The sequence below is a fragment of the Fusarium keratoplasticum genome, chromosome 11 (assembly GCF_025433545.1).
Source record: "Fusarium keratoplasticum isolate Fu6.1 chromosome 11, whole genome shotgun sequence".
Classification (NCBI taxonomy): Eukaryota; Fungi; Ascomycota; class Sordariomycetes; order Hypocreales; family Nectriaceae; genus Fusarium; species Fusarium keratoplasticum.
This window is the reverse complement of record NC_070539.1, coordinates 2046471-2068212: the sequence shown is the minus strand read 5'-3', so window position 1 is coordinate 2068212 and position 21742 is coordinate 2046471. Positions and strand designations below refer to the sequence as shown.

General features: G+C 50.2%; 6 protein-coding genes across 6 annotated transcripts; 2 read left to right on the top strand and 4 right to left on the bottom strand.

Annotated features, from left to right (window-relative positions):
- Window positions 1-1034: 1034 nt before the first annotated feature.
- On the top strand, window positions 1035-2907 carry NCS57_01350800 (MFS domain-containing protein; the record flags this gene model as incomplete). The annotated part of the gene is made up of 5 exons (XM_053063141.1): window positions 1035-1232; window positions 1318-1403; window positions 1452-1481; window positions 1529-2358; window positions 2411-2907. 5 exons carry the CDS (start codon window positions 1035-1037, stop codon window positions 2905-2907), a joined length of 1641 nt encoding a protein of 546 aa, XP_052908036.1.
- Window positions 2908-9027: 6120 nt separating this feature from the next.
- NCS57_01350700 (MFS domain-containing protein) lies at window positions 9028-10713 on the bottom strand (the record flags this gene model as incomplete). Its single annotated transcript, XM_053063140.1, has 1 exon — window positions 9028-10713. The coding sequence occupies one exon, from the start codon at window positions 10711-10713 to the stop codon at window positions 9028-9030; it is 1686 nt and encodes a 561-aa protein (XP_052908035.1).
- Window positions 10714-11309: 596 nt separating this feature from the next.
- NCS57_01350600 (uncharacterized protein) lies at window positions 11310-12513 on the bottom strand (the record flags this gene model as incomplete). Its single annotated transcript, XM_053063139.1, has 3 exons — window positions 12203-12513; window positions 12026-12155; window positions 11310-11978 (listed from the first exon to the last, which is right to left on the bottom strand). Exons 1-3 carry the CDS (start codon window positions 12460-12462, stop codon window positions 11310-11312), a joined length of 1059 nt encoding a protein of 352 aa, XP_052908034.1. The 5' UTR covers window positions 12463-12513.
- Window positions 12514-14404: 1891 nt separating this feature from the next.
- NCS57_01350500 (uncharacterized protein) lies at window positions 14405-15121 on the top strand (the record flags this gene model as incomplete). The annotated part of the gene is made up of 1 exon (XM_053063138.1): window positions 14405-15121. One exon carries the CDS (start codon window positions 14405-14407, stop codon window positions 15119-15121), a length of 717 nt encoding a protein of 238 aa, XP_052908033.1.
- Window positions 15122-15370: 249 nt separating this feature from the next.
- NCS57_01350400 (uncharacterized protein) lies at window positions 15371-16242 on the bottom strand (the record flags this gene model as incomplete). The annotated part of the gene is made up of 2 exons (XM_053063137.1): window positions 15371-16064; window positions 16121-16242. 2 exons carry the CDS (start codon window positions 16240-16242, stop codon window positions 15371-15373), a joined length of 816 nt encoding a protein of 271 aa, XP_052908032.1.
- A 3789-nt stretch (window positions 16243-20031) lies between these two features.
- On the bottom strand, window positions 20032-21551 carry NCS57_01350300 (MFS domain-containing protein; the record flags this gene model as incomplete). The annotated part of the gene is made up of 4 exons (XM_053063136.1): window positions 20032-20222; window positions 20273-20320; window positions 20373-21290; window positions 21338-21551. 4 exons carry the CDS (start codon window positions 21549-21551, stop codon window positions 20032-20034), a joined length of 1371 nt encoding a protein of 456 aa, XP_052908031.1.
- Between the last annotated feature and the right edge of the window lie 191 nt (window positions 21552-21742).

Below are 21742 nucleotides of genomic sequence, written 5' to 3'. Positions count from 1 at the left end.
ACCACTTGGGGAAATCTGTCCTCCTTCTCTTGTTCCAACGCTACAAAAGCAAGCCGCCAGTCATCTCGAGGGCACTGGCCCCCCTTCTTGAGCATGGGGCTAACCCTTGGCAACGGGATTTTGCTGGCAGATGTCCGCTTTTCGAGGCAGCAGAGATGTTTCCCAAAGAGAGGCTGGCGTGGATGATCCTCGAAGCAGATCTTCGGAAACGCCAAGCAGCTGATAGCCCGGAGCCTGGAAATGACGACGCCGCAAAGAGCGAGTCCTGGGACGAATGGCAGCTGGCAGTACGAGCAGTGAATTGGAGTGAGTCGAAGGAGCTCATTCTTCGCGAGCACAAGTTCCCTTCAAACAAAATAAGAAATGCGATGAGAGAATGTGCGCTTGGTGTTTTGGCAGAAAAACATGTACACCTCGCAAAGGACAAATTCCAAGGTGATTCTGCGGAGAGGGAGCTCCGTCGACAGTACGTGGCGGGCATTATTCGCGACTGTAGAGATCGTGGGATTGCTCTCGGCGAGAGCTGTATGGATTACTTGATAGATCTTTGTTTGTGATGCTATTCACAGTGGTTGATAGTTCATAGGCTCTTGATCATGTACGCTGTTCTGGGTTAATGACATTATTGTATTGAGAACGAACTACGCTCTTGACTGCTTCGTCTAGCACCTTCTTGGATCCTATGAGATATTTTTCATCCCATCATGCAGACATTGTTATTTTTGATTCAATTCGTAGCGCTATCATGGCTGCCTGGAATTCTCATAGCCTCCATCCTATGAACATTTGCGTCCTGTTTTGTCCTTGGTTGTCGTCATCTTATGCAGTCAGGGTGGGCTAACGGCCCTCGCTGCGTCAGACATCTATTTAGCCAGAATGTTAGAATAAGCACTTAACAAATCAGGCAAATCGACCCCGGATGACCTTACGCAGCCCTGGCGCGTCCTTTGAGATCAAAACGCCGATCCCCCGCAGTTTTTCTGCGCCATTGTTCCTTCAATTCTTTAGATCATTGCACACATTACTGGTAAATCATGGCGACTGACACCACTCACGAGCTTTCCCAAGTGGTATCTCAAGGGCGTACAAGCCTGACACAACCAGGGGTACCTACTGAGCAATTCGAAATTCAAGAGGAGGAAAATGTGCAGACCGAAACTATTTACCCGAAAGGATGGAAGCTGTGGTCGACAATGGCCTCACTCTGCATTGCCTGCTTCCTCAGCGGTCTGGTGAGTATTGGGAGCTTCCTAGTTGTTCACTACAGTATCTCTTTTAGGTGGCTTCATTGCGTGAGTTAGCTGACCAGTCTTCAAGGACCTTACAATTGTCGCAGTTACCGTTCCAAGTCTCACCGACCAGTTCCAGACGATATCAGATATCGGATGGTACTCGGCTGCATAGTAAGAATCCCCTCATCTTGACGGACGAGATTCTAACGCAACCTTCAGTGGCATGACCATGAGCGCTTTCGTCTTCTTGTATGCCCCCCTGCGCTTGCGTACAGCATCTTCTGACTAGCTTCCAGTATTGGACAAATTTATACCCTCTTCTCAGTAAAGCCCATATTTCTCATCGGCCTCGTGGTCTTTGAGATCGGCTCACTCATCTGCACTCTCGCCCCGAGCTCTGCCGTCTTCATTTTTGGCCGCGCCATTAGCGGACTTGGTCGCGGCGCCATCAATGGCGGCATCTTCAAACTTTTGCGTCACTGCTTCCCTCTTTCGCAACAGGCTCTCATGCACAGCTTTGTTGGTGCATTTCAGAGCGCGGGCCTGGTTTGTGCTCCTACGATTGGCGGCGCCTTGATTGATGCTTTTTCCTGGAGAGCCTGCTTTGGCATCAACGTCCCGCTTGGAGTCGCTTGTATCGTTTTGACAGCCGTCGGAATTCATGATCCTGCCGGCAACCAGAACGAGGGACTGGCGCTTAAGCAAAAGCTAAAGAAGATCAATCTCATGGGAACTATCCTCATTGTACCCGCCATCACATGTCTTCTCATGGCCCTGCAATGGGGAGGATCGAAGTACGGCTGGGGCAACTGGCGAATCATCTTGCTGCTCGTCCTTTGCGCAGTCCTTTTTGCAGGGTTCGGATACCTGCAACATGCGCAGAAAGAAGATGGCATCCTACCTCCTAGAATCTGGAAGCAGAGAAGTATTTTGGCAGGAACTTGGTACTCGGCATGTGCTGAAGGTGTCCTCGCCGTGACCGAGTACTACATGTCTATATACTTCCAGGGTGTGCGAGGCTACTCGCCGACGCAGTCGGGTCTTTTCGCTCTTCCTATGATCGGTGGTCTAGCGGTGGCTATGGTTATGTCCGGTGTTGGCGCAACCGTATTTGGATATTATTACCGTAAGACATTCTTCAACCACTCATCGGCCCAACACCAACTAACATCAAATAGCTTTCATGTTGGCGTCGAGCGTTCTAGCACCTATCGCTTCGGGGCTACTTACCACTCTCAACATGGAGGAGCACGTTGCTAAAGGCGTTGCTCTTCTAGGTTTCCTTGGTGCAGCAGTCGGCCTAGGTCTCCAGGGTCCGCAAGTTGCACTTCAAGCCGTGCTACCTATCGATGACGTCTCCCTCGGCGGAGCATTTATCAACTTTGGATCAGGCATGGGCTCAGCTTTGTGGATCTGTGCCTCGGCAACAATGTTCCAGAGTCGCCTGGTTGATGAAATCCATTCTTCTTCGCCTGGCACCAACGCTACGGAGGTCCAGGATGCCGGGCTCACAGGACTACGAGAACGCATCGGTCCTGAGAGATTGGGGAGTGTTCTTGCTGGATATGAGAATGCTGTTGTGCAGACACTGTATATCCCGTTGGCACTTGCGATACTCACCATCGCTGGCTCGCTTGCCATGGAGCGAAAGTCTCTTAAGAAGAAGCAATCTTGAGGGCTTATTGATGGCTGCCTGGGACACATGCATTACGCCAAAACGCTGCACACAATTTCTGGGCTTGGTCCTGAAGGATTCAACTGTTCGATTCGCTGACAAGCTTCTCTGTCGTGCAATACCTTCATGGTTAGGGGGTAACGTTAGACGACAATTCATCAAGACATCCGGGAATCTAAGGATACTTGATTTCTAGTCAATTAATTTTTTTGTTATAATGGCTCTCTACCTTCGAGACAAGGAGACAGCGAATCGGGGTTAGAGTTCGTGCCTTGTACGGTCAAACAATTCAAGTTAGCCAAGTCGAGGAACGAGCCGCGGGATCGAAAGGTAAAGAAAGAGGGCGTTTGCTGTATACAGTCATGCCTAATCAGAAAGGAACTTTCAAACAGGCTGGCAACCGTGCTTGGGAGCCTTGTCGTCGCTCGCTGCTTGGTCTGCCTCTCGTCGGGCATGATGGTTAACCCAATGCGCAGGTTGGGTATAATAGTACTCTCGAAAGACGTTGATGATAATTACTGCCCGGCTCATCTACCAGGTTCTATAGCTACCCTATACTACCATAGAGTCCATCTTGAAGGCTAGAACCCATGTCAATTAAACGATGCCAACCATTACACGCGAGATAACGAGTTGCTCCCAGTGCAGGAGTCAATAAGTGCCTGCTCGTCTGACGATAACTTCGGCCGTCGCAGCAGGCTGGACGATAAGGGCTTGAAGCAAGTAAACATTATCCATTCCAGTGTGGTACAGACTCAAAAACATTACCAAGTGCTTTGTTGCGCGTTTATTATCGCCAATTTAGTCTCACGTATAAGGAAAAAACAAGTGTCCAGCTGGTTTTTTAAGGGCGTAAACCCGTTTCCCAAGATCTTTACGATGTGATGCAAATACGCTGATAGAAAACATCTACCTTTGTGTTGCCATTGACAGATATTAATACAATAGATTCAGGATCAAATGCTTCATGTGGACGGTTAGAGAAGCTAAGCGCATCACTGCCTTTGTTCGTCATTCTTAGACTCCTATGAACTTGAGTCGATTCTCAGTAGATTCAACATTGGGAGGCCACTCAGACTCAGAGTGAGACCTTATCACTGAGTGGTGTTGGCATGTCTTTCCAATCTTCAGAGCTGTCCACCATAGTGGCAGCACTTACACTGAAATAGTTCTCTTACGGAATATTGCAGAAATGCTCATCTGGAATGGTAGTGTTATCGCAAACCAGCCCTGCATCGCTTGGGCAGCATTCCGTGCCGCATAAACTACCGCAACATCAGCTCTGCTAACCATATAGAGCAGGCATAACTGTAAAAGGGGGCTGAGAGGTGAGCAGGCAGGACACTTACAAGTACTTTCCAGGACAACTGCTTGCACTCGGGACAAGAACCGTGTCTGTGAATGGAGCACCCGTGCAGAGGCCAGAGGACTGACCTTCACTGCCGATTGTTGGACTACAAATAGCTAGATGGTTGAAACCTCTGTTAGCTCCAGCGGCATATTGTCCATAGTTGGCGTATAGTATACTCACGGTCTCCAATGATGTCCTGAACAAGGTCACAGCATATTCCGTAGCAGGAACTAAGCAATGGGTCAGTTGATGCACGCTTCTGGGAAAGGAAGGGAAGGTGAGGTTCACACTGAGCATCCTGGAATCGGAGTAGTGTCACATTGCGGGCCGGTCCTTGATCTCTTTAGCCTTTATTCACGGGGTGCAGAAAAGAGGAGATACATACAGTGGGCAGCACCCAAGGATCCCATTTTTGATTCCGCAGTAGTTTCCAAGTGGGCAACAACCACCATCAGAGCACTATCACTTATCATCTATGTCATGGCATGGCAACCTTGAAGAGACAAACATACCTGGATGCTTGTGGGGCCTGCTGTCATGTTAAGATGGAGAAACTGACTACAGGCGTTACTGTAACTTACAAATAAAAGTATAACAATTGTTTGTCTCTAGATTGCAGCCGTCCGAGTTAAAGCCACGACGTATCAAGCCCCTCGGATGTGTTCTGGTTGGTACAAGGCTGTCGGTTGTGAGCGAGGGAGGGACAGCATTGTGTCCATGAAAGGCGGCTGGCTGTCGTGTAAAGAGGCCATGCTCGCTGTCTTCGTCCCAAGGAATGTCGCGGTACGCCTTGTCGTTGAATGGTTGGTCGTTTTGTTGATGTGCGCAAATGGCCACCACTGCAAGTACCTGGATGAACAGAACATGGCTCTGCATCCTTGCTGCTTTGGATATCAAGATGATCAAAAGTTGATAGCTGTCATGGCTGGAAGAGTAGAAACTGGCAAGCTGTTAATTAATGGTGTCTGGGCTCGACCCATGGCATTCTCCGTCGTGGATTCTGGGGTTCTGGCTAACCCTGCCGATGTTCCGTCAGCTAATACCGCCACTTGACGGGATAATGATGGGACGTCCTCAACAGCAGTATTGCAGTACAGTGCTTTAAAGTACGTTTCTTAAACCGTTGCCCACCATTGGCCGCCAGCCGCCCTCTTCCTCGTGATCGTCAGCCACCCCCGTTGCCGTGATATCCGATCGAAACCGACCCTCTCCATTGTCGTACACTGCTATTGGCTATTTTGCAATCTACCTTTGATTGTGCCAAATTCAAGGCTCCCCACTCGCAACACCAAGAAATATCTCCTCAGACGGGTCTCGAAGAGTATGACTACAACCGATAGGGGTGATAGCCCTGCAGAAGCTCCTGCGCTCCGTCTGCCTGGTTCTCAATGTTCTTATACCCCGACCGAACGCGCCTCATGACACAGAGATCCAAAAGAACCGCAAGAATAGCAGCAACTCTGCCAGCCTATTAGAGGCAATGCAATATGGGAGGGCAAGATGGGGCAAGCTTACAGTCCGACAGTCGCAGAAGCGAACAACACCTTGTAGAGCGTGCAGATCAAGTGTCCGCTGCAGCGCGCCAGGATCTTATGCTTCACGTCGTAGGCGGCCATGAAGACAAACCCAGCGATCCAGAGCGTACAGCCAACAGCGTCGATGATGAGGCGTATTTTCGGAGGCAAGCGATAGAAGCGGGAGAGAATAGTTACAGCGGCTAGTTGCAGGACGGTGAAGTACGAGGCTGCAGAGAGCTATATAGGCGGAATGATCAGTCATTGAGCAGATTACCCGTTGCGTTGAACTGATTGTTTCTCACCAGGTGAAGGAAGACATGCCGGTTGTGCAAGTGAAATACAAGATAGGAGATGACGGAGATGGCGATGAGGCAGGAGGCCGTCTGGAGGACACGGACGATGAGAAGAGGTAGGAGAGGATATGGCAAGTCATGCGGGCGGTGTTTACCGTGCATCCCAAGTGACTGCATTGGAGTCTAAAAGATCTCAGCGCGGAGGTAGCTGTGGTTGAGGACTGGGCTTGTCTCAAGGGGAGGCGATTGATTGTTCACGAAAAGGAGAATGGAAGGAAGAGTATCGTGAAAACCTTGTAGTAAATAAGTAAATACCATGCTCGCCGATGTACTTATGTGATAGAGAGAGGTGGCTGAATTCTGGTGAGGCCCGTGAGGGTAGGTGGCAGACCTAAGTCTAAAGTATTTCTCTTTCCACGGTGCTAAAGCGGTCAGGTCGAGGGGGCGAGTCCGATTTGGGGATGGATGAGATGTGGTGGAACGAGGAGGGCCGCACGCGAGGGTGCATCTGATTATCCTACGGCTGTGTTATTTCCGTTGGGTTGCTCAGAAGCCCACCCCCCACCGCTTCTTTGAGCCATTGACCAAGCATCTGATTATCCATTGCCCCAATCGCAATCAGGTCGTTTCAAGAACTAGAGGAACGCCATCTGCGCCACGTTTTACTCGGGTGATCTGTTCTGCGCGTAACCGTCTCTATCTCTTCATACGACCTGGCACTGCGACCCTGCCAGCACAAATGAGGCGGCTTTGTTGTGATGGGTTGACACTGATACTGGAGGGCATAGTGGAGGAAACCGGGGATAGTAGCGGTCTTGCTGCTAAGGCCCGGGATGTATCTGGAACATTATTGCAAGATGCGACAGCGGGAACAAGCAAACTCTTACCAACACCTTATCCCGTGAAGCTCTAGATAATTGGGTACTCCTTATTCTTCCCCTGGCTCTGATCGGTAGACTGTTCTTCTGAGTAGAAAAGAGGGAAATAGGCTATAAAAGACCATCTACTAATATTCACTACTAGTTTAATCCTTTTACTATAATATAGAGACACTCTCAGCAATAACCCACGTAAGGTCCTTCTCTCGTAACCATCTTTGCATTCTCTTCTCACTAGTAAACAGTAATCTCGCAATAACATCACGCGGAAGATACCGGATAGACACATCCCTAACAAGAACTACGGGCAGTATTCCTGCCGTCACATCCCTTCGAGCCTTAACCCAGAAAAGAGTATTATCCACCTTCTGAAAGAAGTAGGCCTGCTCAGGTTGCAAGGCCCATGAACCACAGCTGGCTGGACAGTGGACAGACGTCTCGAGCAGATGAATTCGGCCATGCCAAGGCGGATTTGGGCCCCGACATTTGAAGTTTCCCACTTCCAGGCAGGTGTTGGATATGTATGCAAAGGTTGCGCAGTCGGCCGAGTCTGCTAACATCGGCATCCACCTGTTTTGCTCGCTTACCGAGATCTGGAAGCATCGATTGACAAAGCCACTCTGCGGCCATGCAACTGAGAAATGCTTACCATCTGGACTCAAGCCAGTATCTTTGAGGGTGCCGAGAATATGTCGGATAAGGACACGCACAAACTTTTTGAGATCCCCGGGCAGATTTTCAAGCCAAACGGAGAGAGGCAGTTGATGCGGGACGACCCCCTGAAGCCTTTGGACGATTTGATATTCTGGTCCAACTAATGTCGCCCATAAAGTCCTGGCGGCCTGGTTGGGATGGCACTCAGCGAATGTAGGAAGTAAATCGGCCACCAACTCCCTCAACAACACGCGTTAGGCTACGCCGGTACAGAAGCTAACCCTGATGCCCCAGTAAAACTCCAAGAACGACGAGGACATGTACGCTCCGGTTTCGAAGGCCTTATCCTTGATTGTTCTGCCCCGGTGTTTTGCCCATACCACATTGCTGGTAACCGCTATATGGTCCCAGCCAACCTGGAGCCCACCCTGAAGTTCAGAGAGTTCTGAGTAGAAATTGTAGACTCCGAGTTCATCGAAGCCTCGTGATGAATCTTGCCAACATTTCTTCTCGTCGTTGGTACAGAGTGGGTTGTTGCTAACCAGACTCCCGATGACGATGAGTTGCCGAACTGCATAACTTGTCACATATTGCTTCAGCTGAACTGGGCTTGACAGGGAGCAAACTGGTGGGCTGGAAAAGGCTTACGAAACTTGTTGCCTCGACCTTGAGGCAGTAGAGGCCTCCAGATGGCCAGTCAATCTTCTCATAGGAGGAAGGGTGGTTTTATCTTCTTATGGAGCTCATGGATGATTGGTCAACTTCATTGTCAGTGGCTTGCTTACCGGCTGCACCCAAGGCAGCTGATCACAATGCCCCAGCCCCTTACGCCCGATTTCTGTGGCTGGAACACGTTGGAACCACCGTTTACCTGCCGGTACTCCTATTAGCCGGTGTAGTTAATCTGCGCAGAGGCTTTATCGCTCCTTCCGAGAGATTTGTCACAATCTGTTATTTTCTTTTGAGCTTCTAGTTCTCTTTAAGTAGGCCCTCAAAATTTGAGACTGGATTCTACGTATCCATCGGGTTCTATAGATGTTCGCATGCTTCACCAAAGACCATCCCGAGTCACCAGCAGTCTCTTTCTTGTGCTTTAGTCTGTCGGTTCTGATTCATCCTACTCAGGAGCTCTTGATGTGGTGTTGGGATGTTGCGACATGTGGAGCGGCTGGTTGTTTTCCATGATCCCATTTCGCGACTTGGTTGCAAAGCTCCACTGCTAATATGCCTCGTCTTTTTGAAGGGTTGTGGTCTCTCATCATCTTTATCTAACGGCCGTTTCCTCCTGCTTATTTGCCCTAACGAGTTATTGGATGCAGATGTAAAAGCGCTAGGTGAGACACCCGATGCTGCTGGACATCCTTTCAGGGGCCGATGATCATCGTAGTCGTTAAGTGCTCGCTCCGTCTGGTTCGCTGGAATCATCATTACTTCTCACCATTTCTTGACTTTTCCAGACTTTGTAACCCTGTCTTATGCTCCTGATGATCACGACTCATCTGTCGCTGCTTGATGAAAAGACTTGCCACCAGTCCAAGCCCTGCAAAGACTGCAAACATGATGTACATAGTCCTTAAGGCCGTAAGAAAAGCTCCTCTGGCAACCCTTCCTTTCTCACCCTGTAGCTCAGCTACCGTAAACACGTTTGACGAGGCGCTGGACCCTGACAGCATCTTTGCCAGTTTTGGACCCAATGCCTTTCTCAGCTTGTCCTGCTGTGCCTGCATTTTGTTGTTGAATACCACACCGCCAATGACGATAGATATGGCGCTGGCCAACTGCCGGATGAATCCATAGGTGGAAGTGGCAGATCCAATATCGTGTGGCTCGACGTTGTTTTGGAGGGCGATGAGTGGTGACTGATAGTTGGGGCCCACACCGATACCTGCAACGAGTTGATAGAGAATGATCTTGGTAAACTCCTTGTTAGGTGGAAGATCGACGAAAAGTCCGAAACCGACGGTAGCGGTCGCCATACCGGCGCTGATAACGTAGAAATAGTTTCCAGTGAGGCGGATGATGAAGCCCGAGGCTGCCGACATGATACATGTTGCCAGGAGGTAGGGGAGGATATAAACACCTGACATGAGAGAAGACGCAGCGATAACGCCTTGGAAGTAGAGGGGCAGCCAGTATGACGCTGACAGTGCAATAAGGGCGTGACAGAAGCATGTGGCAAATGCTCCAATGTTTGAGCGGTCGGAAAATAGCCGTAGAGGAACAATTGGGTACTTGGCGTGCTTGGCCTCAACGAGGACAAAGAGACATGCCATCAAGATGCCAAAGATGATGAGGCAAATGGTTGTGGATGAGTTCCAAGGAAATATGACGCCCCCAAGCTCCAAGCCCAAGAGCAGAAGGACAGTACCGCCAATAACAGTCAGACTTCCAAGCCAGTCAAGAGCTTTGAGTCCATCTACCATTGGTGTGCGAGGATTGTGAAGCTTGAGGGCAAAGTAAAGAACAACTATACCGACTCCGGATATCGGCAGGTTGATGTAGAAGCACCACCTCCAAGAGGCTCGGTATGCAAAGACGCCGCCGATGACAGGTCCCAAGGCACTCGATACGCCCCAGACGGCACCGACTAAGCCATAATAGAAGCCTCTCTCACGGACTGAGAAGAGGTCTCCGATGCAAATATTGACAAGTGTGTTGACTCCCCCGCCGCCAATGCCTTGAACAGCACGACCAACGATGAGCATGGTCATGTTGACAGCAACGCCGCACAACAAGGATCCGACCCAAAAGATTATAAGCGTAGCCAAGAGAATTGACTTGCGGCCCCAGATATCTGACAGTGTTCCCCATGTAGGAGCACAAGCGGCATTGGCTAAGACATAGGATGCGCCAATCCAGACATAGCCGGTGCTGGAGTGCAAGTCTTCTGAGATGGTTGGTATGGCGGTGGCCACAATGGTGACGTCGAGAGCAGCGAGAAATAGGGCGGCTAGGAGTGAGGTCGTAATAACTGTGTTTTCGAGCTTGCTTCGTTGAGTTTGAGTCGGCTCGGAAGGAGGAAAGTCGGGACTTGGTTGTTCCACATCCTCGAGGCTTGAATGTCTTGATTGAGTGTTGGCCGGAACCTCACCTTCTTCTGTGATGACTGCCATTCTGAAGAATTGTTGTCATTGGGCGAAACAAGGATGTAGTTCAATTTTCCTGGAAAGCCTCTTGTTGTGTCTACAAAAGAATCAGCGAAGATGACGAACGGGGGCAAACACGCAAGTGGGATTTCCGAAGAATGGCGCCATCTCGGTCCGTTGAGAGCCGTTCTCGGAGAGAAGCACCAGATCCGTCCCCGAGACCCCGATCAGAAGATGTAAAAAACGATCATCTGACATGTTCTCGTATTGGCCAAGACTGCGGGGACGGCAGCGGGTAAAGTCATCCTTGGCTAGCGTTGCAATGCTTGCGTTCCAAGGTGGATTGGAGAACTAAGGTGCTTGTGGCTATTGGCCACCAGATCGTGACGTGTACTGGTTTGACTCAAGCATAGAGATGAGGTGATCGTATAGTTGAATATCATCCAACAATTATTAGGACCAAATGAATGCATCTGAATAGTTGTAAAGGCCTCACAGGCCTCAATTGGATGACAGAGCAGTTATGCATCCTCTGCACGGCGATGGCACTAACTCCAGCCGATTGTAAAGCCACAGTAACGAAGCATTTAAACAGCATAGTTACTAGTAATTGATGTTATGTCCTATGCTGAGACGACATTCTTACGTCCTCCCCGAAGAAACTCTTTCAAGTTCTCGGCAATAATTTGCTGCATGTTAACCGTTGTCTGATCCGCACACCAAGCCAGATGGGGAGTAAGGGTCAAGTTGAGTTCCTTTGCCTCCTCGCTGAGCAAAACACTGTCTTGGTCGCTACCAGCAGGCTCATGCTCAAACACATCAGTCGCTGCTCCATGGATGAGCCTCTGACGGAGAGCTTGTACCAGTGCTGTTTCGTCCACCAAGCCTCCACGGCCAACATTAATCAGCACCGCATCGCGCCTCATAGTCTGTAACTCCTCGGATCCAATCGTGTTTCGGGTTTGCGGTGTGAGTGGAAGTGTGATGAAGAGCACGGTAGCTCGACGCAAAACTTCATCAAAGGCGATACGTGTATCGCCAGTACCACTTCCGCCTTCTTTTCTTGCGGCGACGAGAACCTTCATCCCCAAGGCTTCACAAAGACGGGCTATCCGCTGCCCTAACGCCCCAAAACCAAGAATACCAACGATTTCATTGCCGCAAGTATGGGGCGGCTCGCCCTGGGCGTCTTTCAATATGTTGGACATACTGCCAGATGATGCCCAAGCATTAGGGGAATGGTCGAACAACGAGTTGTGAAGGCGGACGAAAGAGCGTCTGACTGAAAAGTACTGTTGCTGTTGGAAACCATCTGTCTATTATCGAGGGCAAAACTCACAAGTCCGAGGGCATGCTCCGATACAGCTTCAGTCGCCGCGTGTGGTGAGAACATGACGGTGATATTTCGCTTCTTGCACTCTTCCAGATCAATATGGTTGGTTCCAGTTGTCTCGGATATCACGCATTTCCTTCTCCTCAATCAGACCCTTGTCCTTTGGCAGGAGACGGGACTTACAGGTACGGTGCCTCACCCAGCGTCTCTGCGTTGATAGGAACCGTTGTGAGCGTTACAATACTCGCATCGTGAATCCTCGCAGCGATGAGGGCTTTGGCAGCTGGCGGAGTGTACTCGTATGTGATGAGCTCATGTGTGAGCGGTGAAAGGTCAATTGCCGGTGCGGGGACGTGGATGGTTTCCAGCTTGACAATGACATGGTGAGTATCATCAGGTAGCCTTGCGGGACTCTGTACTTCTCCTGCGGCTTGACCGGCCATTTTTTTGAGCTTAAAAGGGAATAAAACCTGTGAGTGGGAGGGTGAAGATGAGGGGTTTGGAGAGGCCACAAAACGATAAGGTCGACCTTGACGGAGAGATAAGCTTTGTGGATTCCACTAAAGTGGAAACGCTACTACGTACGCATTTGTCGGCTCTAGCAGCTTTTTGTTACGCAAGGGAGGCCTCGAAGATAGCCCGCCGTGACTAGGGAATTCCTGTTTCTCACAGGAGGTAGCTGGGGAAGTAATGTTCAATCTGGTCAATGGCTAGTGACTTGACGATTGGCTGCTCAATAGAATCAAAATCAGTATGGAAGCTGGTCCATGTATGGACTGCAGGCTGTTTCTTTCACTTAGCAATATTACAAGATAGATGGAAGGCGGCCTGAAACGAGTTGTTGGATCTAAAGAGCTGTGTTGGTTCTAATAGCAGGTCAGGTGTTCTGCAAAGTTTCAGTAGCTACAAAGCAGCTCAAACAACACCCAACCTGTAACTTTGCTGTTCGTAGAACCTGCTGTTAGTCAAAAGTTCATCTCGCAACTCCAGTATCTCAACCAACTTACCCATGCTTCGTAAATGAGCTGATCGCTGACCTCGGAATTTCTAGGCAGCCATAGGCATCTCAGACCATATTCGTAGCGATTAGTGGGGTTTAATCTCTTCATTCTCGCGGGCTGATCTCTTCTGTAAAGTGGCTTCATGGCAGCTAGGTATGACTCTTCTACTGCCGGCAGCAGAAGGTTAAAAAAAAAAGGCCACTGTGTTAGCATTGGGATATGATGCTATGATGTGTTGAAAATGTGTTCTTTATTATAGTTGAAGCCCGGCCCTCGATGGGTTAACTGAGCCAGAAGATCGTAGACTCACAGGAACACTCGTTTGGTGATGCTCCGTCCGGGTGGACTAAGGAACTTCAAACACGGCGTTTCGGTCGCACACGCAGCCGATGCCTGGCGCCCTCATCTCGTGTTGGTGAAGACATGATTAGTACTCTGTACTGTTGAGCCTTTTCCTTGGAGCTTTGACAGTTACCAGCCAGGCCACGTTTTGCCTTGACCCACTCTGTCCGATCAAGCATCGTATCGTCAAGAAAAGCGGGTAGAGAAGAAGGTGGCTATTTAAATAGCCAAGTACTCCGTAGGTAGGCAGAAAAAACAGATGGACCCTTTGAGGGTTTCGGTGTGATGGCGGTGCCTCAAGGTTCCAGGTCAAGACCCCAAGCGCACAAGTGGCCAGGCACCCCTGACGAGCTAAGAGGGAATGGATCGGAGGATGGGGCTTATCACGTGAAGGCTCACCTGCCTACTGGCCCGGTAACCCTGCTGGATGGAGTAGGTCCACACCAGTCCCACTTGGCGCTCCTGTCAAGCGTCAGGCACGATCTTGCCTCGATCTAATTCTCCACTGCATCTAGAACATGGTCAATAATCCCATCATTCAATATCGCTATCTACCTAAGGTGGATTATCATTTCTTGAGCTGCACTTGGAGGCTCGCTGTGATATTGGATCTGAGTGAATACCCACACCTCGATTTTCAGCTTTTTATACCCAGCCGTCACGCCGAACCTCAGGCACACACACACGCAAACGGTACCACCACGCCATCTCCACAACAAGCAGACTGCTCAGCCAGCTGTTTCATCGTCTGCATCCTCACGATTGACGAGAAACATCAGCATTTAGCACTCCTCCATCCAGAATCGGCCCAGCCGGCGCGCCCTCCTTGCTTCGTCGTCCACCGCTGGCAGTGCACCTTTGAAGGCTCGAAGTAGAGTCTCACAGAACCCTTGTCCGTCCATTGCTACCCTCCGTCGGTCGCATATCTTGCATCTATGACGTCCGCCGATCAGTACTCTCAACCAGCTTTCTTTCTACCACCGAAATTCGAGACCCCAGGCCCAAGAAGAAAAGTTTTCAACATTGGCAATCCAAAATCAACATGGGCTGTGAAGACAAAGACAAAGACCATTACCCCGCACCAGGCTTGAGATTCGGCGATGCATCAAAGCCAACAGGTTCCACGGTCGGCTTTTTGGATCTGCCTGGAACGGTTCGCCAAGATATCTACAAACGAGTGCTCGCCGTGGCACACCCCGTCTACCTTTTCCAAGATTTCGGACCTCGTGTTGAAGCCTTTGCCCCCGACAAACTCAAGTGGTGGATTGCCTTGCTATACACCAACCGACAAATCTCCAGCGAAGCCAAGGCAGTCCTGTATGGTAACAACAATTTCCATCTGCTGGACAAGCCTCAGAAGCATGGAACCCTTTTGCAATCTTTCTTGGATTGCATTGGAGCTTCCAATGCGAATTCCCTATCCCGCCTCTGCATCAGCTTCCCCGTCATGGAGAAGACAGAGGATCCTCACGGAGTCACCATCCGACAAGACAGCCTCAACGGCCTGGCTCTCGTTCATGACCAGTGCGCTGGCCTCAAGACGCTTGAATTGCAACTTTGCAGAGAAATTTCCGGGCTTCCGGCCGAGGCGCGTGGGGGAGATGGGCAGCTTGTTCGGGAGGCGTTGCTGCGAATTGATGCACAGCTGAAGGCCATCTCCTCGGTCAAGAATGTTGTCGTCAGACTCTACATCAAAGACGTCCCCCCTCTGGTGGTTGATGCGATGCAGGGACTTGCATGGGTGGTCTTGGATGGCTAACGTAGCTTCTGGGCAGGCACCGTTGCAACGATGCTGTTTTGAAGTACTGGATCGCATTTTCGACATGTGTTGGCAATTCTAGTCTCTGTTTTTGGGTCGCATGGCGTCTCAGAGAGACACCATCAAGGACAGCAATCTCGCTGTTACAGGGGCTTCCGATGGTGTCCATTGGGTACGGAAAATTGCCTTTTGCTAGATGCGGCCGGACTTGCATGGGATTGAGGGAGATACCACCACATCATTGGCATTTCAAGGAAAACCGGATAACATTGATCGTCTAAAACTGGTGTTGGCCACACTACCGATTCCAAAAGCTGGAATGATGCGCATCATCCGTAGGGGGGTTGCAACGTGAACATGCTGCCTAATGGCAGCTAGCCTCTCCTTGAAAGGCAGCTTCTCTTGTCGATTATTGTAGTCCAAGCCCAATAGATGGATCGGTGTGCTGACAACCTGAATAGCAGCTGGCATAATCATCTGGGCTGTCCTGAAGCTTGCCTCCTCTGAGCTGACCAGAGAGGACAGTGGGCCATTTACGGGAAGTTGGTGCAGTTTAGCGGCAATGATGCTTGGCATGTTGAAAGACGCAAAGACGGTAACAGCGTCTCTTGTCGTAAATAGAGCAAAACTCCGTCGTGGAACAGCTGCTTTGACGGCAGAAGACCCTAGAAGTTTTGCAAAGTATCCGTCTTTGTAGACGCAAAGCCCAGTGCTGACGGCGGTTGTAGCAAGAAACTTGGGCATAGTAGAGGAAATTGCGGTAATGTCCAGGTCGTTTGAAGCGGCATATATGGAATCGGACAAGTTGGCTGTTGAATATGTTCCAAAGTAGACGAGGAATGGAATGATGATTCCTCCAACTGGCGGCATCTTGGGCCTGCAGAGAAAGGACCGTACAGTTTCACCCAGTGAGGCTCCAGTAGCTGCTTTGCGGACAACCACGCTGCTCTGTGAATTAGCAACAACGGAGTAGAGATTACCAAAAGAATGAGTACTCACACGTCAATTGCCGTGACCCATGGTGAGACGAGGGCCGAGGCACATGTCGCAGAGAGAAGATCAACGCCAAAGATTGCCCATATCGGGCGTTGCTGGGCCTGGGCACCTGGGACCGTAGCCATGATTGCCTCCGACTTATCCAATTTTGACAACAAGTCAAGGGTATTGCACGCCTGGATATTGAAAACGAGTGAGCTCAGGTGAATATGGATACCTTCAAACGAAAGAAGAAAATGAGAAATTGCTGCGGTGACCTTGGATAATTCCGCTAATAAAGTCAACCACCTGCGTCGGCTACGCTAACCTTTGCCTGAGCCGCCTTCCCCAGTTTCTCCCAATGTGGGGAAGATCCATGACCAATAGCGAGGTTCCAGCGCCCCCTCTTCAAGACACTTCCACAGCAAAACCTGGAACGATTTAAGGGCGGTATTTGGCGGTATAAGGGTGAGTACATCGCTAAGCTGATAATATTCTTCTCACTGACTCAAGACGCTCCTCCGTAAAACGAGCATAGGATACAGGTACACTGTCACCTTCACCCCTCTTGTCCATACTCCGAAGCATCCACAAACTCATCATCAGAACCACTAGAGTCCTGACCATCACCTCCGCTCGAGTTATTAGACGCAACCACTTCTAGCAATCGATAAAAAGCCACCCTCACTTCTTCCGTCACCGGCTGTTCACGCGTTTCAAATTCCTCTCTAGCCGTCAAACCATTCTTATCTCTAGCCTCTACATCCAAACCCTTCAGGCCAAAGCTCGCCAGAGTCTCGAGAGTCTTTTCATCGCCAGATTCGGCAGCGGCATGGAGAACGGTGGTTCCTTGGCTATCACGCAAATAATCTGCTCCTAGTTGGAGAAGCATGGCCTGTCCTTGGTGTGCATTGAATCCAACGGCCATGAGAAGTGGCGTGATGCCATTGTTCTGGGAAGCATTGATGTCTGCTCCCTCCTCGCACAAGAGCTGAAGCACATCGACGGCGTTGTATCGTGCAGCAAACGCCAGTGGCGTAGCCGGCATTTTGGCCGTTTGAGGATCAATCTTGGCACCAGCCGCCAATAACCTCTTGACGGCAGGGGCATTGTTTCTTTCGGCTGCAAAGTGCATAAAGTTCCTTCCCTGTCTCTCATCAACCATGTCAATATCCGTCCCCGCGTCTAGGAACAGGTCAACCAGCTGTAGACACGTGGACTGCGGCATGTCCGAATCGAGCGCAAATCCCAACGCTGAGCTTCCTCCTGATGATTTGATGTTCACATCTACGCCGGCATTGACAAGAGCTCGAGCCTTGAATACATCGCCTCTTTCGGCCGCGTACATCAGGGGAGTGCGACCGGATCCATCTTTTGCGTCGAGTTGGGCGAGGATCTCTGAGCTCCGACTTTCGAGGATTGGGGCAAGATCGACGTGGCAATGCCCAACAACAATCTTGTGGAGGAATGTGAGACCCAAATCATCTATACAGCCGGATAGAGGAAAGATCCTTTCCAGCTCCTCAAAATACTCTGGCGGTCCATCTCTTGAAAGGAGCATCCTACCGACTTGGTGTCGTGCCGAAGTGCCAAACATGTCTTCTTGGTCTGGGTCGGCTCCAGAAACAAGCAGAAGCTTGATGATTTCAACCTTTGTAGTCCACGGTAGGGGTCCAGTCAAGGCCAGGTGCAGTACCGATCGATCGTCTCCATAGTAGACTTCGATGACTGCTGACTTGTTCACTTGAAGAATATGCCGGATGTTTTCCATTGTGCCTACCTGCACCTGATACAGAATATTCATTGGAGACAAGAAATATTCCATGCGACGGCGCGGCACGATGGCCAGCGTGAACCTCTCTGTAGTGTCGACGAGGCTGTGTATAGCATAGTTGAGGAACCAGAGTGGAAAGGCGTATGTGAACCTCAGACGGACATATCTGCCATTCGAGCATGAGGACAAGCTGCAAACAGGTCTTGATACCGGACAGCCCGTGTATCCAACGAAAAGAGAACCAATGATGGACCGAAGAACCCGAGGTAGTCGGAGCGACAGACCTTGATTTGACGTGGCGTGACATTTGCATCGGCAGTTGCTCGAGCACCGAGAGCCCATCAGTCTGAGGGAAAAGTACAGCACAGAATTCAAGAATTCAGGACGGAAGGCTGCTGTCGGTGTTGGTCCAATTCTGGCGGGCTCTTGAGAGCCGAGTTGACTTGCACGTAGCGTTTGCTGGGCCAAGACGTCGGATACCAACCTTTGGATGATGGCAATTCGTTCCCCGGCCTCTTGTTCCAGCAGCGACAATTCTAGATGCCGTGTCTCGTTCTGACGTTCGGTTGCTGAAGTCAGATGGCCTCTCTGTTGGGGCGATCCAGAAGCGTGATTCGCGATGGTCTCTTCCGAGGCACTCTGCTCGATGCTCACCGGCGTCGGGTCATGAAGGTCAGAACTCCTGCGCTCGCTGCCATGTGGTCTGTTTCCCTCCAGTCTCTGCACTATCACAGTCTGGCTGTGGTGGACATCAAGACGAACATCTCGCAGCTCCAATAAAATTCTAGTCGACATAGAACTATACTGCAGTTAGACATCAGCCTTGCGAGTTCTGGGGTTACTTACGTATTATGAGCCACGAGCAACTCGTTGATCTTCAACCGAACCTCTTTCAGTCGAGTTTGAAGCTCCGAAGCTCGTGATTTCTTGAGACACCATTTTACTCTCTTAAGCGTCATCCTCTCCCCAAGAAGCTTTTGTGCTAGTGCACCTAGGTCAGCCAAGATGGACTCGGCCTTAGAGAGCTGCGCCTCCAAATCCTCAAGAGCCGCTACGCCATCTGGTGTGTCAAGCCCTGTAGCTTCAGTAGTTTTTCTCACGTCGTCAACGCGCGCCAGCACAGCCTTGAGATCCGCAGCCTCGTTAGACAGAGCTCGAATAAGATCAGGTGCATGTCTGAGTTGGGTCTGGAGATTGTAAAGAGCGCTGAATGCTCGGGTAGCGACATCAAGTAGTCCAGCCACAGAGGCTACCAAGGAAATTGGCTCGGCCATTTCTTTTACGAGATAGGCTGGCTCTGTGAGATGCAAAGAATGTGGAATATCGGATCAAGTTGAGTCTTGCCTTGAGACTTCCCCTCTTCTTCAGGTCAGCCTCAAACTTGCAGTCTGCCTTGGGTCTAGTATTTTCAGCTCGGCTGCATCTCGACGCCCGCTATTGGTTTGGCAACCAATGATCAACCGCCGTAGCCCTCCATCCCAAGGCACTCTTAGTGAGAGCAGCAATTGTATAAGAGGCCGAGATGGCAATAGCGCGTGTCGTGCTGTAGTCGCAAACCTTGTTGCTGTTGACCACCTGGGTTTGCGCATGACACGTGGCGCACCATTGCTTTTCTAGGCTACTCTTATCCCCAATTGGGTTCTTCTAGTTTCCTCCAGATGGTGACGTGGGATGAAACGCACAGAAGTGTCCTTGGAGCGCCTAGCCCCCAACAGACAGAGGTACTCTGATGTGATATACCTATTCATAGAGATCGATAACAAGACAACCGGTTTACTGTTGTCAATGTGATTTACATGGGCCACATGATTGAACACCCAGTGAACTGCCCACCCTTCTCGTCAACTCACAACCTTCCTCTGAAACAGCAACAGTTCCAAGCCTACACTTGGCTGTCCAGCCACCATTCATCACTCAAAGTCACATGCCGACAAGAAGCAGAATGCATCAGCAGCATCGCCAAAAAGGGGCGAGCAGATTAATTCATCAAAACTTTTCTCAGAATGCCAATAAACTTTTCCCAAACCCGTCTATATCCCTTTTTTGTTCCCCATTTTCATCATTCGTTTCGTTTTGCCAGAATTAAATATTAAGTATAAGGTACCGGCTCATAGACCGGTGGGTGTTGAATCAAAAAAGCAAAAGGCAGTACGTGACGCGTTCACATCTTGCGCTTTAGAACAAAGAAGTTGCCGATGAGCAAACCTCTCGCGACGACGAAGGAAATGCCTGCTAGCACGATCATGCCGAGGTAGAAGCAGGCAAGGAGCTGAGAGCCCAGCTTCTCTAGCATCATTCCGCTCAAGGGGATGGCGAGAAGCAAAGCAACAGCGACGCACATATTAGAAGAGCCTGTGACATTGTTAGTGGCATTCTTGGGCCGCGAGTAGAATAGAACTAACCAAAGTATCGTGCGTAATCCTTGGGCTCGCATGTCTTTCCAGTACATACTACAACACGTCAGGCGTAGCACGAGGCATTGCAGAACGGATACAAACATACCTGGAGAAAGAACGTAGAAAGATCCAGAAAAGTACCCCCAGAGTGCGGTAAAGATGTACAGCAGAGTAGCCGATGAAGTGGCAAACGGGATGAAGAGTGATGCCATCAGAATGACAATGATAACCATGGTTGTAACCATGGCATTGAAGGGTCCGACCTTGTCGCCGATAAAGCCTGTCGAGAATCGACCAACACACGAGCAGGCGCCGAGAATCGAAATAAGCATGTAGCCGTCCTCAGTGGAAAAGCCGGCACCTGCGGAGATGGTAGGTAGAAGGCCACCGATGCCGTAGACGACAAACTCGACGATGCAGACGCCAAGAGAAGTAAAGACAAACTTTGGGGACTTGAAAGCAGACAAGTCCAGGCCGACACCTCCCTCCTTCTTGCTGGCCGACTGGCCCTCTGTGAGTCGGCGGAAGGGGAGGAAGCAGACCACACCAAGTGACGTAAAGCATGCGACAATGAGGGCGACGAGTCTCATGGACCAGGCCCAACCAAGGCTCTCAAATGTAGCTCGAAGAGTCATTGGGTAAACGATGGATCCAAGGGACGTGCCCATCACGGCAATACCCATGGCGAGACCCCGGCGACGGATAAAAAGCTTGCCGACGACACTGACTGCAGTGACAGCGCCAATGCTGGTACCAATGCTTCCAAAGACACCAAGGCAGAGCATGAACTGCCAGTAGGTCTTGCACTGAGCCAACAGCAAAAATGTAGCGGTCGAGAAGAAGGCGGCGATGGTGCTGAGAAGCTGAGGGCCATATCGGTCCAGAATAGAACCAATTTGAAAGTTGAAGATGAGGGAAAGAAACAGATAAACTCCATTGATCCATCCGACCTCACTGGTTGAAAAGTCACTCAGTTGGTTGAGGCTCAGGTGGGACTGGACTGTTCCAAGAGAGTTCATAAATCCTACACCGTGTTAGTGGCAACCACAATCCACATGCACAAACACTTACCATAGGAGGAAATGAGGAAAAACATTGCTGCCAAAACACAAAGCCATGCTCCAATGTCTGACTCAATGTCCTTCTTCTTCTCCAACTCCTTTTCAGAGTCAGAGTGCGAGTTGTCAGGCTCAGAAGGGGGAGCAGAAGGCATGGCGCTCTCGAGGTCCACGGTTGGGACCTTGTCGGTGAAGAGCATTGCAGTGGGAGACTGTGGTCGCTCCATCTTTGTTATGAAGGGCTGATTAATGAACAAAGCTCTGAAATTACTGTGATGTTTGTTGCCAATCTCTAATCCATCACCAAGAGCACCCTGTATTTATATGACCTAGACAGATGCCTCTTCTCCCGGGGTCCCACAACATCATGATTTTCACTCCCGGCCGAGAAAGCAATGTCACGACCAAAAAAACAATT